The following is a 17,438-nucleotide window of genomic DNA, read 5'->3' as shown; positions in this document are numbered from 1 at the left end:
TGAAACTGGACGCGTAAACTGATAATCCCGGTTTGGTCAGGATGGCACTTCACGTAAGAAAAACCTAAAAACTCTTTAAAAAGCCAGAGAAGACAGAGCATGAATCCTTTGGCACCTCTGCCTTAATGACAGGAAGGCAGCTGGCTCTTAATAGGCTGGGTTCTGATTAAGAACAAAATTAATTGGCCCCTTTTGTGATGTTCTGCAGACTCACAGCTTTCCTGACAGGACTAGACTGCAGATAAATCTTATCTCCTGAAAATACTGTATTTACAACTGCTGTCTAACTGAAGGACTGTGGGAGCTAGAGCTTGAATCAGTCATGTGGTGATACATTGGTGTGTACGGACCTTCCTAAGCTGAATGAAATCTCACACTGAACAAGAAAACTGATTGTTTATTTTCTGTTTTAGGCTTCCCAGACCTAGCCACCATTCTTCTAAGGAAATTTAAGTGGGGTCAGGCATTTACTGACTTGAACAAAAATCTCTTGGAAAGTTATGCAGCCTGTCAGTGCCAGGAGGAAGTGCTCAGAGTTGAAAAGGAGTTTTTAGCCAGTGTACAAGAAACAAAAGAGGAAGAAATAGGTAAGAAAAACCAGACACATAACACACCCTCTTTTCCTAACTAGTTTTCTTACAATCTTTTCCTTTAATCTCATGAAAATACTGTCAAGGTACAAGATCAGAGCTTTGCTGAGATGTGTTGGTTGTTCTCTCCTTGTGCTCTGTGTTTTCTCTATTCTTTCTATAAGTTTACTTTTTTTTTTTTTTTCTTTTTTCCCCCAACTCAGAAAGATGAAAATGACCAAAGCAATTGAGTGCACATGGAGCGTATCCCACAGGGAGCTGTGGAGCAGCCACCGTGATCAAATTAGGGATGTTAGAGAACTAAGGAGTAAAAAGAAAATGTGATGCTTCCTCATTTTATCTGATGTTAAAAGTGTTAAAAACAGAGTAGTAATTCAGGACTGTAAGAGAAATACAGGCATACAGTCCAACAGCCAGTTACTTAAACCTAAGACAGACTTTGAAAAGATGTATGTATGCAGTCACTAATCAATATATTTAAAATCAGACCTATAAAATAATGAAAATAGCCAATAATAGATAATAAAAATAATGAGTAGTTTATTCCCAACTTCTTCCAGTAACTTACCTGTATCCCAGTATTTCAGACTATATTCAGAGGTGAGTGCTTGGTCTCAGTCTAGATAGGACAAAAAAGCCAATCAAAATGATCACGAACAACATGGAGAGATTCTCCTAATGTTTTCCTCCTTTCACAGTGGTTAACTGCCATAAAAACTGGCTAGTGGATCACACTGTAAGGAGATGGTAGACAGCTTTTAGTTCCTCTGAACTTTGATCTCTTTGCCGTAAGGTGCTAGGCTGGATGAAATCGTTACCTTGTTTGGTGGAAGCCTAACTACTGTTACATCAAAGTAAAGACATTTCTTAAGGGACAAAATTACTATACCAAATAAAACACACTTCCACCCACAATCCTATGCATTTACCAGGTAGACAGTGGTATCAAAGCTATTGTGCTTTGTTTTACTTTTCTGAGGTGCCAGTTCTCACCAGCTTTCTAAGCCAAAGTAAATCTAGCCCTGCCCTTGCTCAGCAAGAGGTAAACCTGCACAGCTGTACTTCAGTTCTCAGTAGACCTGAAATAACCAGGTAGCCTTTTTGGAACTAAACCATTGTGAGAACATCCGTGTTTTCTTACCAAAACCCTTAGAAATCTGTGTGCAGCCTGATCACCCCTAAAGAGCTATGAAATGCCTGGGTGGTTGGGGCCTGCAAGGGCACAGAAGAGTGAAAAGACTAGAATGCAGGTGGGGGTGGGATGGGACACAGGACTTGGTAGCTGTTTCTCACCTTCCCTGGTTTCAGACTGAACAATGGTAAACTTACCAGAAAGCTCAAACAGACTTCTTATGCCTACCCCTCCCTGCCAGTAATCTCTTCAAATGAAAATGAGGAAATGGGGGCAGACCCCTAACATTTGCCACCTTCATCAATGCATACCTTTTTTTCCCTTTCTTTTCACAGATCCATTTGATGTTGACTCGGGGAAAGAATTTTGTAATCCCAACAGACCGCTCAATTCCTCTGGGTAATGACATTTAAATACCATTTTTCTTATTTTAAGTTGCTTTGCTTTTATAATCATGAAAAATGTTTCCAGACTAGCACAAAGTAATGAAGAATCTGAGGACAGTGCGAGCACTCCAGATGATGCCACTGAAAGCAGTGATGAGAGCAGCCCAGAAGATCATGGTACTGTAGACTTGCTGCAACCACCAGTAAACCAACTGCTTGAAAAGTAAAAAAAAAAGTCATCATCAAACCAACCCCACCAGAAGCCCAACAAAGAAACAAAAAAAACCCCAATCCAAGACTCCTAAAGAGTTGTAACATGTTTTATGAAGACATTTCCTTGTGAACAGATAGTGTGGCCTGTTCACCTGTAACTTCATGCTTAGCAAATGCCTTCCTTCAGGTGAGTCTCTGGCTATACATGGGTTTATAGGTCCATGTATGCATATAAAGGCTTTAGGTTATTTAATTTGTAGCTAATCGTTCAGGGAATTCAGAACTGTACCATAAAATTTCAGGTAACAGGTTCAGCAACGCTTTCTGCCTGTATTCTCATTAGTTGAAAGTGACACTGCCAAGTCAGAAATACATGCTGAAATGTATTTCTGAAATGCATGCAGAAATGCTGAAATGCATGCAGAAATACATGCTCCTTAAAGCTGCGAGTCGGAGATTCTCATCAGCACTAGTATCTTGGTTCACTTTTCCATATACCTGCCAGTGTGCAGGCAAAAGTGCAGCTGTCAGCAGTTGAAATTTTGTGGTACAGTTCCAAATATAAAGTGCCAAAACACTGTATGTTGTTTAGGGCTTCTCTGTACATTAAAATGGAATGCTCTTGAGTTCCTAGCACCCTACTGGAGTTTATTTAAATGTAAACTTCAGCAACCCTTGAGTAGAATTGGTGATACTGAGGACAATTTCTAGTGTTACTTTCAGATATACAAGCTCTTCCAGTCACAACAAGATTTTCACCTCTCACCCCTCTTCTGCTAGAACGATTCAATGCTAAGCCTACTTGAGACAGAATTAGGAGCAACAGCAGCGGTTTTAGTGGTACAAATATTCCATTTGCCTTAAAAAAAAAAAAATCCTAAGTAAATTAATTTAGTGGTGAATCTTTCCCTTCAGCTGTGGTCAGTTATTCACTTTCCCACCCCAAGCATATGAAGTGTCTCCTGACTCAGCTGTTGAAATAAGGATTTCTCCGAATCAATTGTGACAAGGAAATAATCCTACACAAACAGTTTTCCAAGGACTAAGAATAACATGAGAGTGTTACCTGCTCTAATCTAGGGAAAGCTTCCATGTCCTAAAGCTGTCACGTAATCAAGTGCAGGCAAAGCAGAACTGAGATACAGACCTGAGAAGAGCTGTATCACACTCAGAATGACTAGAGTCTCCAGCAGCAACCTTTCCTTTTTTAAACAAAAAACAAACCAACAAAACAAACCACTGAAGAAGCTACAACTCAGAACAAAACTTTTCACACTTCACATTTTGCAGAATTGACTAAAAAAATGCAATTAAAAAGCAGTGAAAGTTTAATGGAGGGCACATCAGATTGACATACATGAAAATAACTTACATAATTTAACTTTTCCTTTACAGAAGGGAACTTTAATTGCATTATGCATGTCCTTTTCCTAAAAGCTCTATACATTGACATATGGAAGAAGGCACAGAAGTATTCCTGATAAACAAGTACCATTTAAAATGCCCGGTTGTTGTAGGTCCCCTTGCATTCCTTGGACATTCCTTCTATTATTGTTCGTATCAGTCTAATGCTTGTGTTATTTTATGTTAATGCGATCACACCAGCATGTTGATCTCATCATGCACAGTAAGCAACTGGTCTCTAGCTAATCAGAATTCTGTATTCAAAGTTGAATAGCTGCAATTACCACTCAGGGCCCAAAGAGGGGCTGCATTCATTTTGGGGTTGGAGGCAGGAAAAACAAATGAGGGCAACATCTAAACAAAATGTAAGTGCAGCATCACAGGCCTTAAAAATAGGACTTGCACTGAATTGTGTTCAGAGCCATTTAAATGGCAATCTTTTAATCATTTTAATGAAGATAAATGAAACAAAGCCCTTTATATAAACAGTTTATTTATTCTAAACAGCAACACAGACAGAATGCCATATAAACACAGAGGAAGTGATGCAGAATAAGGATGCTGGCTGACTTTGGATCTCAGCGGCTCTTAAGCAGTAACAGCCTAGTTTCTCAAAGATACAAAACCAAATTCAGTGAGGGAAGGGGGTGGAGGGCATGATTTTTGTGGTTGGTTGTTGGTTTTTTTTCCATACAGCCAGCTAGAGGCTAAATATAGTTCTAACATTTTAAAGCATGCCTGCATCAGAGAGCAAAGGAACTAGAGATACTAGTGAATTTATAGAAGTATAAAAGTTTGTAATTTTACAGCAGTTGAAATACTGACATCAATATTAAAATAAAAGCAAGTTTTACATAACAATCAAAAATACAAAAGACTGAAGGAAGAGACCCTGTATGAAAAAACTGGGGGCAATTCAGCAAATTTAGAACTGTATACAAGTGGCGAATATGGAAAATGGCACACATACAACCCCCTCCCCTAAGTGGATATTAATTGTACATAGCAACATTAGATTTTGCAAAAGTTTTGTAAACAAGTTCTTGCCAAACCAATCCCTTCCTTTTTAAGATGCTGCATGACAGATGCTTATGATGGTGCAAACTTCTTGGCTTGTGCTCGAACCCTCTTTTCATATTCCACTCTGTTTTGGCTGAATAGAAGAGAGGAAAAAGGGTAATTGTATCTTGGGAAATCAAGAGACTATATTACAGTTATTGTTCTAGTTATTTTCAATATGAAACCAAGTCATTGCTGAAGGCAATTAGATAGGAATTCACTGAACAATGTAACATATTAAAGTTTTTTCTGGACCATTACTTGGATAACTTCCTTTGGAGGGAAGTACTATTTAACTAGTTACTTCCCAATCTCCATCTGTTGTCAAATGACTGTACTATTTGAATTCATACCACACCAGTCTCTATGAAAAGTTCTGTGCCTGCTCTTTCTCAAGGCCAGCTTTACCTTACATGTTAAGCATTTGTTTTCCACTCCCCATGTTAAGACCTGAAGTCATTAACTATTATAATTGACAGTATCCTAACAGTACGAAGTGGTTGATGAGAGCAGTTCACTAACAGTTAGTACACTTCATATGATTTTAAAGCACCATCTTTACTGCTTTGGAGAGAGAGAGAGAGAGAGAGAGAGAGAGAGAGGAAGTGCTCTTTAAGAAATGGGACAATGGTAACAGTATGGTAGTTTCAGCCTTCATTTCTGAAGACCCCAACTCCCAGCGTTACACTTATCCTGACCCCAAGTTCCAAAAGTTAGCTCAACACTGTGAAAAAACACTGTAGTTCCCCAAGTCTAGCTACAGAATTGTGACCAGTTATGAAGCCCCAGCCTCAATACATAAAAGGGCAAGTTGTTTTCTATTCTTGGACCAACAAGGGATGGCAGTAGCTTAGTAGAACATCCATTTACATTCAGCACCATGTTTTTTATTATTGGCCATCAGAAGTGTCAGTCAAGAGCCAAACAAAAATTTGTTGCCATTACTCTTGTACCAAGAGTAGTTTACAGTGAGTGGCTTTTGCCGACAGCTCTGCAGTAAAACTGAAGTCAACTCTGCAGCTGTGAAGGCTTGCTGCAGTAAAAGGAAAAAAACAAAGGCAGCACGTTATCTCCTTGGAAGTCAATGGTTTGGGGGTAAGAAGAAACGAAGCAAACTGATTACACCAATGAACAGTTAGGAGCGACCAGACTGAAACTACTCCAGCTGCTTCTCAGAAACAGGCATACAGACCTTATTCTAAAATATTTCTCACAGTTCTATTGTGTTATCACATGGGAATACAACCCAGGTGCTGGACATCACACCCTCAGAATCCACACAGAAGAATGCCTGCCATACTAGACTGCACGCCTGCAGGACAGGAAGGGGGTTAGCACATTCAAGGTGCCGAAGTAACAGTGACAGCACCAAAGCTATCCTGAGAATGAGAACAAGTATTCTTATTTGAATGCAAAGCTTATTCTTGTATTAGCTCACAACTTGTCTAAAAACCACCGAATCATAGAATAGTTGGGGTTGGAAAGGACCTTACAATCATCAAGTTCCAACTCCCCTGCCATGGGCAGGAACACCTCACACTTAACCGTGTCACCCAAGGCTCTGTACAACCTGGCCTTGAACACTGCCAGGGATGGAGCATTCACAACTTCCCCCAGCAGCCCATTCCAGTGCCTCACCACCCTTAAAGAATTTCTTGCTTACATCCAATCTAAACTTCCCCTGTTTAAGTTTTAACCCGTCACCCCTTGTCCTATCACTACTGTCCCTAACGAAGAGTCCCTCCCCAGCATCCTTATAGGCCCCCTTCAGGTACTGGAAGGCTGCTATGAGGTCTCCACGCAGCCTTCTCTTCTCCAGGCTGAACAGCCCCAGCTTCCTCAGCCTGTCTTCATACGGGAGGTGCTCCAGTCCCTGATCATCCTCGTGGCCCTCCTCTGGACTTGTTCCAGCAGTTCCATGTCCTTTTTATGTTGAGGACACCAGAACTGCACACAATGCTCCAGGTGAGGTCTCACAAGAGCAGAGCAGAGGGGCAGGATCACCTCTTTCGACCTGCTGGTCACGCTCCTTTTGATGCAGCCCAGGATGCAGTTGGCTTTCTGGGCTGCAAGGGCACACTGCTGGCTCAACACCCCCAGGTCCTTCCCTGCAGGGCCGCTCTGAATCTCTTCTCTGCCCAACCTGCAGCGGTGCCTGGGACTGCTCTGATCCAGGTGCAGGACCTTGCACTTGGCATGGTTAAACTTGATAAGCCCACATCTATTTAAAACAGCTCTGTGTCTTCCCCACTATTTATCAACTGCCAAATTACAGATGCATATATAATCCTGCTCTGTTTTGCTGCTTCTACCCACTGTGTAGTAAGAGATGTACTCTCAGACTACAGAAATACAGTAACTCACCTCAAATACTCTGCATGTCCAAAAGCCATGAAGAGAATAAATGGGAGACTATATATTTGATGTAGCAAAACGTACGTGCAATATTTATTCTCAGTGTTGTTTGTTTTTCTAGAAGCACAATAAAGCAGAAACAAGACTAGAAAAGATTGGTTTTGTGTATATATATATATATATACACATATATGCAGGTAGAAGCTGATAAAAACCCCACATGAGCTGTCTATACATGTATAAAACTATTTTGCTCAATATTCCTTCAGAAGTGGCTTAAAAAAAAAAAAAGGGGGTGGGGGAGGGGGCCCTGCCTCCTTATTAGTGGCTCCTAGAAGTGCTGGTACAACTGTGGCCACCTAACTGTCCTCCATATGCATTCAGTCCCCATCAAGTCTTCAGCAGATACTTAACATTGAACAAAACTTTTAATTAAATGCAGGACTTGCTACCCATCCCTAGGTTTCCTTTTCACTAGGATCCTATAGCAGACATTTCTGACATGTGAAGTCTCATGAAATGTCATTTTTCAAACTTGGCTCTCTCCTGACACCCTCTCTTCTGTCCGGAATGGCAATTCCAAATTTCAATCTTGTCATTATTTCAGTAGTTGTCAGTGCCAAAAGCATTTGTTTAAAGTCTTTTGCTCCCCCAGAGATTCTGCATCAGCCCCAGAGATTCTGCATCAGCCCCAGAGATCTATTTTTAATGGTGAGGAAATTAAAAGAAAAAAAGGTCCTTTTTAGCTCCCACATGATCACTGCCTTATCACCAGTGCAAGCTTCACTCTGCTGAAGCTACGAGCTTTTTGTACTTCTTAACCTATTCTTTTGGAATATCTAGTTTTCACAAAATGCCACGTTTCCTACAGCAATCACAGCAGGTCTCCCTTACCCTTACAGGTACCCATTACTGGGCAGAAATTTCTCCTACACTGATGAATAGGACTTATCACCTAATTCAGTCTCCTCTGTCACTGGTCTCATGTCTCATCACTACTACTCAGCCTTTAGGGGAAAGGATTCTGTTTTGGGCTAGAACCAGCATGAAAATCATGATCTAACTGAAGGAGTCTTCACACTTCATTGCTGTTGCAATGCTATTAAAAGCCCCACTAGCCTATTAACCATGAAGTTACTGTTTTGTTCAAGTTTAGCACAAACTAGGCATCTCCACAGGATAAAAGTCACAAAGAAAATTCCCCTCATCATTCCTAAAAATATTAGGATGTTATACTCTAAGTAACAGACAGCTGTAGGCAATATGAAAGCTTTCAAGCTGGTAAGTAAAGATACTTACCAGTAAATTGTGTAAGCCTCTGCTTGAGCTGGGTCTTGAATATTTGGTTCATTTAGAAGTTCTTGTATTCCTAACAAGATCTGTGGCAGAAGGAATAGAAGTAACATAGGCATAGATATTACTAAGAGACATTCAACAAAAAAACCCCTTAGAAACCAACTGTAGAACAGTGAATATCTTACATTCACATCAAATAAGAAAGCAAAGCAAATAAAAGGGCCAAGAAAATGTCTAAGTACACATAATGACCTGTTTAATTGTGATTGCTGGCCTCCAGTCCTTATCCTCCTCTAAGATGGAGAGACACACTGTGCCTGAAGGATACACGTTTGGGTGAAATAATGGTGGCTCAAATTTACCTGATGAGGAAGAGAGAATTATTTGCATGCAGCACTAAGACCAAGATCAGCAAGCTGGTTTATACAGGGCAGGAGAGCAATAGGCAAAGACACCCCTACTCCCAGAAAAAACCCACACAGATTTCTGGTGCTATTGATACTGGTTTTCCTCTTGGCTCAGCCTCCACCTAAAGCAGTAACTTCATCACACCTGTGGTATCAGCCCAAGCAATGTAACTGTTGTTGTGATCTGTAGTCTTCTGGGCTAGGAATGAAAACTACCAAAATAGTCTGTAGTAGCTTTGTGATAAAGACCTTTTTAACCAATCCTGTCTTTACAGCCTCACATACTCCTACAGAATGGAATGCCCTTTGCTTATCTCTTCTCACTTTAAAATACTGCAAGTTCTACACAAAGATGACTTGAGCTCCTAGCATTTTTTTCAATTTCACATTTTCTTAACGTATAAAACAAGAGGAATCAAATTCAACTTGCAAGACTGACTCACTGAAGAATTAGGCTTGTGCAACTCTTCTTCTGCCACTCAATCTATATTCTGCCATTTCTTTAATCTTTACAGGACTTAAATGCAACAGCCACTATGAAATACCTACATGTTAGTACAGTTTTCTAATTTATTTGATATCACTGAGCAATCATAAGCAAGATTTACTTGTGAAGTTCAGTAGGAACTCGGAAGCTGCATTGGTATGAAGTCTTACCAGTCACATACACATCGTATTTTAAGGCATGGCATTTCATTTAACACTCACACGATGTGCTAGCTGGTGTTTCTCAAGATATTAACGTTAAGTATTTTCTAGTTAAAACATGTTTCCTTGTGTATTTAGATGGTAACAAAAGGAGTTGCCAAGACAACCAATACAGCTGAAACACTAAAATGAAATGGGAAATGAACCACTGTCAAAAGAGCCATCTGTATTCACTGTCATTGATCTGAAATGGAAGCCAATTTGAGAAACAAAAACTAGGCAAGGCAATAAATACTTTCAGATTTCTAAAGTAAGTACTTTTGAGATGGGATAAGGGAAACTCAAAAAACCTCAAACACCGGTACCTGAAGATATCTGTTGCACATAGTGTCAGAAAAAGAACAGATCCATATTTTAGAGCAAGCTGATGAAAAGGTTAAAGTTGATGAAACTTTTTCTATTTATTATTTTTTCTAAGTTCTTGCCTTCTGAGTTTTTGGCTTAGAAGACCTGCTTAACATTAAGAACACACAAAGGGCTTTGGTCTAACAATGCCTACCTGCTAGTTTCCAAACAGTACTGATAAAATAGTGAACACCTCAAGTGCTGCTTTTGTCAAACTTTGAGGAAAGACACACAGTAATTACCCTCCCATCACAATTTTGTTATACTGAGCCCTTAACTCATTTCATCACAACTTTCTAAACGCAAAGTGATGGGTGATGAAAAAAGAAAAAAGCAACTTTCTGTTAAAGAAAAGATATCTGTAAGAAAGCAGTAACCATTCATAGAACTTCACGGACTAGTTTAACACTGTTCCGACAAACCTGTGGTTTTTAGTCATTTTACTTACATTTTGGGGGTGAAGAAGGATAGTCATCCTTGAAAAGCATCCGTAATTTAAATAAGCCTCCTTCCCATGGTGTCTATAAGGAGTTAAGGTAGAGTTCAGATCACAGCAAAGAGAAGTCAAACTTCTGGAAAAAAGCTTATCAGGAATATAATTTCTCAGACAAAGTGCAAGACATCCTTTTGCTATACAGTAGGAAATAGCTGTCCTACGCTGTAACATGCTCTCTAGGCTGAGACAAGTTATCCTACCTATACAACGAGCTGAAGAATTAAAACCCTGCTTTTCCATTTCATTACAGCTAGTAATTGTTGCTGAGTCTTTAACAGAGCCAGGATCATTGGTGATAATTCCATAAACAAGTAAAATTTTCATAGTACACAGATGAACAGAATACTTCTGAAGTTTTACATGTGTCCTGGTTTCAGCTGTATTGGAGTTAATTTTCTTCCCAGTAGCTGACACAGTGCATAGTAGCTGGTCCTAGTGCTGATTTTGGCTTTAATATGAGAATGTTGATAACACAACAATGATGGTTTAGTTGTTGCTCAGTAGTGCTTACCCTGATCAAGAACTTTTCAGTCTCTCATGCTCTGCAGTAAGAAGGGGCACAAGAAGCTGGGAGGAAGCAGAGACAGGACACCTGACCAAAAACTAGCCAAAGGGATATTCCATACCACAGCATGTCATGCTGGGGATAGAATCTGAGGTGAGTTACCTGGAAGGGACCAATCACTGCCCTGGTCAGGTTGGTTATCGCTCAGCGGGTGCTGAGCAATTGCACTGTGCAGCGCTGCTGGTTTGCTGAATTTTCTCTTTTTCTTTGTTGTCGTTCCCTACTATTATTATTGTCAGTATTGTTACTGTTGGTATTACTTCTATTATCCTTAGATTTTACTTAATTGCGTTTATGAAGCTGTTCTTATCTCAACCCACAGGTTTTATATTTTTCTGATTCTCCTGCCCATCCCACCTGGGAAGGCAGGAAATGAGCTACCGGCTGGGCTTAAATCATGCAAGATGACACACGTTCACTGAGGAAGGCGGCATTATAACCCCAATTAAAATAAGTTTGAGAAGATAGGATGTCGATACACCCCTTAAGCACGTGGATGTAAATGGCTTCTATTTGGCCTCATGAAAACGTGGCTAAAAACCACAAATGAACAAAAAATTTAGACAGCACTGTAGTACTGCTGTAGTTAATATGAGGTTCACTAGCCTAAACTAACCCTGTCTGCACCTGGTAGCAAGTAGTTTCAGATTTCATCTTTTTGGGTTACAGAAGCTTTTTATCCCCATCAGAAACTGGGAAGAGCACTGATAAGAGCAGCTCCCATGCTACAGACAAAATAAGACAGCACTATTCAAAAAGTTCACATAATCTAGAATTCTAGAAATCATAATTCTCAAGCTGGAATAGGAAGAAAATGTGCTATGAATACCAAAATAACCATGTTTTAGAAAGCAAGTAAGTTTCATTTCATTTGCTGTTGTATATTTGAAGAACTTGTTTTGAACAGCTATAGTCAGTTGTTAACAACTAGAAATATCTATTCTCCGGTATTTCCCAGAGGAAACAAACTTGCCCATTTAGAAGAGAGGAGCCTTTTGGTATGATGAACTTTTCCCATTCTGTTTGCTTTCAGTCACAGGGGAAAACAAATAGCTTTTAATAATTTCTTCAAGTAGAACACCAGACAGTCAGTCAAGTTTTTTTACTGTCTTTCTCACAGAGTAACATACCTTACCGATGAAAGACAGCAGATACTCAAAAGCCTTACTAAGATAATAGTATGACAGCAAGATTGTATTGTGTAACTGGACAGGTTGCAGATGTTCTTGGAGTCAGATTCTGGGTAGTTAACAAGTGATTTGCTGTAAAAAAAGAAGTGAACAAAGATATCCTAGGACTAACACCACTTCAATTTTTGATCTGACTGACAAGAAATCATTTTGGTGATTTCAGCTACTCATGTGTCTCAGGGGAAGCAGGTGCAGTACAGTATGCCTCCAAACACAAAGGCAACAAAGAGCCGCTGGCTGGTCTGGTAGAGACAAACAAGGCACACGGCTTCTTGTTAGAGACAGCATTTTTACTCAAGTGAAAACCCCAATTTTTAAAATACCAGGAATCACATGAGCAAAACTAACCTTTTCCTGGTATGATGCGTTTCCTAGGATGCAAGATGTTGGCTTTAAGGATCTTGTTTGCTCCATTTTGTGGTTTATAACACTTTAAAGCACTAGCATGAAGATATTACATAGGTATTTAAAAGTGACATCATGATAAAGTACATAACTGGCTATTATGAGGGATAATCTTGTTTTGGCAGAATGCAAGTGGATGAGTCTTACCCCTTTCTTTCCTGGAATAGCACACTCCCAGTTCATTAGATTCATTGTGCCATCTGGATTTTTCGTGGGTACTGCTACAAATCCCTGAATTAAGGCAAAAAGCCAAAAGGTGAGGATTTTGGAAGATGTACTTGGAATACTTCATGACATATTTTATCTTTAGAGTTATTTCTTTTTGCACTACATAGCTTTAAGTGTTTTTTTATTAAATAAAAAAAGAAAAAAATAGCAATATAAGAAAAATCACATCAGGGTAGAAAATGAAAAAAAATCTTCATCAGAACTCCAAACCAACTGCAGAGTCAGAAATTTCACAGTTCTCATACTTACAAATGGATGATCTTTTCTCCAGGCTTTTCTCTCCTGTGCCAGTCTGCTAAGAGCTATGCCAGACATATTCACAGTCCTTCTAAAAGAAAATAATTGCTTTTAGTATAAACTTTTCCTTATAGTGTAAACAACTCTGTACTATCTGTTTGTAAGCCCTGCTCACTCAGGAGTTTCAATGTGTGTTTCCAAGACACACATTTTTGCACATCCTGCAGAAGTTAACATCAGGAATAACATGAAGTTTCCCCACATCAGCAACCTCTTAGTTACTGGTCTTGACCTACAAAATACTATCCCCACCTTGTGTTTTATATCTGAATCACATCTTAGAAACTACTTCAACAGTAGCTTGGCGACAGAAACACTTGCACAACTTGGCATCCTACTTGCACAACTGATAAAACACCTATCTATCTCCTTCCTACACCACAAAGTTCAGCTGTCTTCTGCAGGCAAACGCCTGCGTTGCTCCTGTCTGGCAAACAGAGGAACAACACATGTTATTTTTAGACTGAAAATTCCTGTTGAAAGCCAGTATTCTACACAAAACCAATAAAGACACAGCAATTATCAGCAATTAACAAGATCATCTCAGTTTCACAGCGATGCCACTATAGAACTTGTAGACAGCAATACAGAAGAGAGCTCAGCAATACTGAAGAGCACTCAGGAATAGCCACTGGCGCACTCATTCTACAAAGCAGGTTTTAAAGTCCAGTATAAACTGAATGATCTTTCTACACTTCCACTGCATTACTGACAGCCAAGCATGTCTTACTTTGTGACTGAGACTACAGAAGAAACACATACAGCACAGGTTACTGCTACAGATGACACAAGAACAGTTCTAGCCACAATGGCTGCAAGAGTGGTGCTTTCAAATTCACAGAGGATTCTCCATTCACCCAGAACAGTAATCAAAGTAAGAGTTTATTTTTCACTGTCCAACTGTATCTAAACCTAGGGTTTCGTTAGCCACATGGCCAAAACAAACTCCAGTAAAGGTTTTTAATCCTCCTCCCTACTGCTCTTCTACCCATTTTTGGTAGAAAGAGCTGATAACTGGCAGTTGGAGAAGTCAGGTCAATTTATTCTCAACTCTACACATAGCGAACAAGCCTTTATGACAGCCAGGAGAGCAGAATTCTTCCACCAAACAAACTCACAGAATTAATGAAAGGGGTGTTACCACTCCATTAAAATAAATGTTTAATCACTCACCAGTAATTAAGCAAAGCTCACATTCTATTACTATGTAATTACCTGTAAAAATATTGCAGTCTATTACTAGAACCATATGAACTGTAGCTCACAAAGATCCTTATTTTAAAAATCTCACACATCATTTAACATGGTGCTCATGCTTAAAAGATTAACCAAGCACTAACCTATTCCATGCATGTACATACCGCTTCAGATTTTAGCCTGTTGACGTGTAGATGTGGAATCACTGAAAAGATACCACCAGAACAAAAAACCCCTCTCCCTTACGCAAATTATACAGAGAGTAGTTATAAGGATTTTGTGAGCCCATGCACATTAACAAATGTCAATGAGCTATTGAACATGCATCAGAATTTCAGTGGTACTTCCACCTGGTGGTGTGTCCCCTGCACAAACACAAACCTGCCCTAACAATTTGAGAAACTCTTTCTGCTTATAAACCACTCCAATGTCATTCCACAGTCCAGTAACTAGGCTGCCTCTGCTGCTAAGACACGCCTTACAGGATACTTTCCAATACGTGAACTGAATTTCCTGTGGCCAACAGCCAATTAATGACGTGCACCTAAGGGGGAATGCCAACTTCTCAGAGCACATAAACAATGTGTGTCCTGCAGAGCATCACCAGTCAATAACCACTTCACGGGCAGGGGGGGAAGGTGTCCCACTTGCTTTGCAGCTGCTCATGCACCACACTCTGTCCTAGTAAATTAAACTTTTTTTTTTTTCTTCCATGTTCTATGAATACCTTTTCAAGTCTTGGGACATTTGTCTTGGTTAAGCACCGACAGGATACACACAAAATTTCAGTGTGTATGAGACAATGCGCTTCATGTATATGGTCTCCACAGATTTTGGTTACCCTAAAACAAGGGCACACAAACATCTAAAACATCAGTACAAACTACTACCAACAACAGATCAGAGACAAAAACGACTGAAAGCCCACTTCAAAAATTAAGTTCCTGTTACGTAAGCATCCCCTCACAAGCAAATCAATCCGTTAACAAGTAGCCAGTACATACTCTCTAGCAGCTCTTCAATAGAAGAATTTAACTTCAGTTCTCCTGGAGCTTGAAGATAGGAGAGAGACTGACCACCTCAGTATGTATTTTGGTTTCAGACATTATGAAGGAACATGAACTGAGTATTAAAGCTGAAGATATGATATTTTCACTGCTACTTTTAACTTCTTTAGTAATTTATGTGTATGATTTGTCTGGGTTTTTTTCCATGTCTCTCCTTTGGAATAGGAGCATGCCCAAATATCTGTACGTGAACTTCAGCTCTTGTAAGCTTTTGAAATACCTCACAAATGCAAGAAATCTCAATTAACCTGAAATAGCTACAATTTAAAAGCAAATGCGTAAGCGCAGCACATCCCACCAAAATGACACAAACAAGTAACATCTCTCTCCTCCCCACCCAGTTCTTAGGGTTTAGTTGTGTTGGTTCTTGTTTTGGGGGGGTTTGTCTTTTTTTTTTTTTCTTTAAATTGCATCAAATTCGTTTTCTTCACCCAAAAAATTTACTGCTATTGAATTCCCAAGGCAATTATGTGCTATGTCACTGGGACGAACACAAACTTTGCGCTGGAGGAACTATACCACGCCTACCTTACACAGACCTAACAGACCAGTCTTCACATTTTGTTTGGTTTTAATCCTTCCTTAACACAGCCCAGCTTTAAGAGGTAGCAACATCCCTTTTAATGCTATGAATTCATTAGAAAATTAACACAAGCTTCCAAATTCACTCAGTAGCTCAACTCAGCTACTGTTACTACCAGCTATTTTGGAAAGGACAAAACCAAACCAAAACACTCATAGGCACTAACTACGTTCCCTTGCACATCATCTTACCCATCTGTATCTTCTGGGGGGCAGGGGAACCTACTTCCACACACAAAAGGCAAGTCTTCTAAAGAAGCATTCCCGTTCCAGCTATCACACCCACAATTCCGACCCATGACAAGTCTCCAAACACACCAACGACGTGCTTTTTAAGCCTCAAAAACTTTCAGTAGCTCTTATTAATTCCGAACAGCGAGGGTGGAAAAATCGGTAACATTCTTAGCCCCGTATTTCTACTCTGCAGGTTAAATACCGGCACAGGGGAAAAAAAATAAAAAGACCCAACTGGAGTAGTCTGCCCCAAAACGAGGCAAACTTTGTTTTCCTGAGAGTGGAGGAAGCCAAGGTCTGACATTTAATCGGAGCGCTCTAACTCCGGACCGGAAAGTCTCTTCCTGTCTGCGGCATGAAAAGACAGAGGCGGCACCAGCCGAACGGCTACCCGAGGCGCAGAACAACAAAAGGACTCGCACAGCCATTCGCCTCGGTGCGGGGGGCTCCCGCGGCGGGGCCGAGCCCTGTCTGCCTCCGCCCAGGGCCGCTGCGAAGAGGCCACGGCCAACGTCCGAGGCCTACACGAGGCACCCCGGCGTTCGCCCGCTCGCTCCTGGGCGTGTACTCGCTGGGGCGGGGGCCGCTCCGCGCAGCGCCGGTGGAACGCAGGCCCCCCCAGAGAGCTCGGCCCGCGGCGACGGAGGCCTCCGGGGGCGGGCCGCGGGACACGCAGAGCCCGCCTCAGGCGGCAGCAGTGCGCTGGCAGGCCCCGTCGCACGGCCGCAGCAGAAGCCATTAGGCCCGCGCGCCGCGCAGCCGCCCGTCCCCTCGCGACACGGGCAGCGAGCGCCAGCCCACGTCCCCCTCGCTCAGGCCCCGCGGCCGCCGGCGAGCCGCGCCGGGCCCCACCACCCCAGGCCCTGCGCCCGACCAGGCCTCACCGTGATCGGCCGCAGCACTCGCGCGTGTCCCGGATTGAAGCGGCAGCGAATGACCCGGATGTTCCCGGCTCGGCTCCCCCCCTTTGTCTCTGCTCCGGAGTTTCCCTCCCTCCTCGGTGCGGAGCGCGGCCGTACCGCGTGTCCCTCAGCCCGACCCGTCCGTGCCACTGCGCCGGCGCGGTATGACCCTAACCCCGATCCGTCCACCGCGTTTTACGCATCCTCGCTGCGCAGGACCCAGAGGTGGCCAAATTAATGCCTGAGCAGGGAGAGCGGGGAGGAACCCAGCCGGGCTCTGCCCGGCCCCGCCGGGGGCCGAGCAAAGTTTTACCTCGGGCGCCGCGAGCCGCCCGCGCCCCGACCGGCCCCGGTCCCGCGGAGTGCGCGAGCGCGGTGCT

At 41.7% G+C, this 17,438-nt stretch overlaps 2 protein-coding genes across 4 annotated transcripts in view; one reads left to right on the top strand and one right to left on the bottom strand.

The window, feature by feature from the left end:
- Positions 1-5,044, top strand: part of TSR3 (TSR3 ribosome maturation factor) — a 6,717-nt gene extending 1,673 nt beyond the window's left edge. Inside the window, exons 4-6 of the mRNA XM_065685025.1 lie at positions 414-587; positions 2,058-2,121; positions 2,194-5,044. Of these exons, the coding sequence (XP_065541097.1) occupies positions 414-587; positions 2,058-2,121; positions 2,194-2,335 (380 nt within the window). The 3' untranslated portion in view covers positions 2,336-5,044. The remainder of the gene's footprint in view (positions 1-413; positions 588-2,057; positions 2,122-2,193) is intronic.
- UBE2I (ubiquitin conjugating enzyme E2 I) lies at positions 4,202-17,438 on the bottom strand. 3 transcript variants are annotated; one of them, XM_065685033.1, is made up of 7 exons: positions 17,372-17,438; positions 13,029-13,107; positions 12,699-12,782; positions 10,344-10,416; positions 8,688-8,797; positions 8,439-8,518; positions 4,202-4,878 (listed from the first exon to the last, which is right to left on the bottom strand). In XM_065685033.1, the coding sequence occupies exons 2-7, from the start codon at positions 13,092-13,094 to the stop codon at positions 4,815-4,817; spliced, it is 477 nt and encodes a 158-aa protein (XP_065541105.1). In that variant the 5' UTR covers positions 13,095-13,107; positions 17,372-17,438; the 3' UTR covers positions 4,202-4,814. The 3 variants fall into 3 exon arrangements, with proteins under 3 accessions (XP_065541105.1, XP_065541104.1, XP_065541103.1); XM_065685032.1 differs by lacking the exon at positions 17,372-17,438 and adding an exon at positions 17,041-17,223; XM_065685031.1 differs by lacking the exon at positions 17,372-17,438 and adding an exon at positions 17,041-17,123 and having other exon boundaries at positions 13,029-13,104.

The sequence above is a fragment of the Lathamus discolor genome, chromosome 6 (assembly GCF_037157495.1).
Source record: "Lathamus discolor isolate bLatDis1 chromosome 6, bLatDis1.hap1, whole genome shotgun sequence".
NCBI classification, from domain to species: domain Eukaryota; kingdom Metazoa; phylum Chordata; class Aves; order Psittaciformes; family Psittacidae; genus Lathamus; species Lathamus discolor.
This window is presented reverse-complemented; position numbering and strand designations above follow the sequence as displayed.

What these genes read in the sequence shown, in the direction of transcription:
- UBE2I (XM_065685033.1), bottom strand. Translation starts at nt 13,094, where the DNA reads ATGTCTGGCATAGCTCTTAGCAGACTGGCACAGGAGAGAAAAGCCTGG. An exon ending in GGAGAAAAGATCATCCATTT is followed by an intron (nt 12,783 to 13,028) that starts GTAAGTATGAGA and finishes GCCTTAATTCAG; the next exon opens with GGATTTGTAGCAGTACCCAC. An exon ending in TCCTTCTTCACCCCCAAAAT is followed by an intron (nt 8,798 to 10,343) that starts GTAAGTAAAATG and finishes CTTCCTCATCAG; the next exon opens with GTAAATTTGAGCCACCATTA.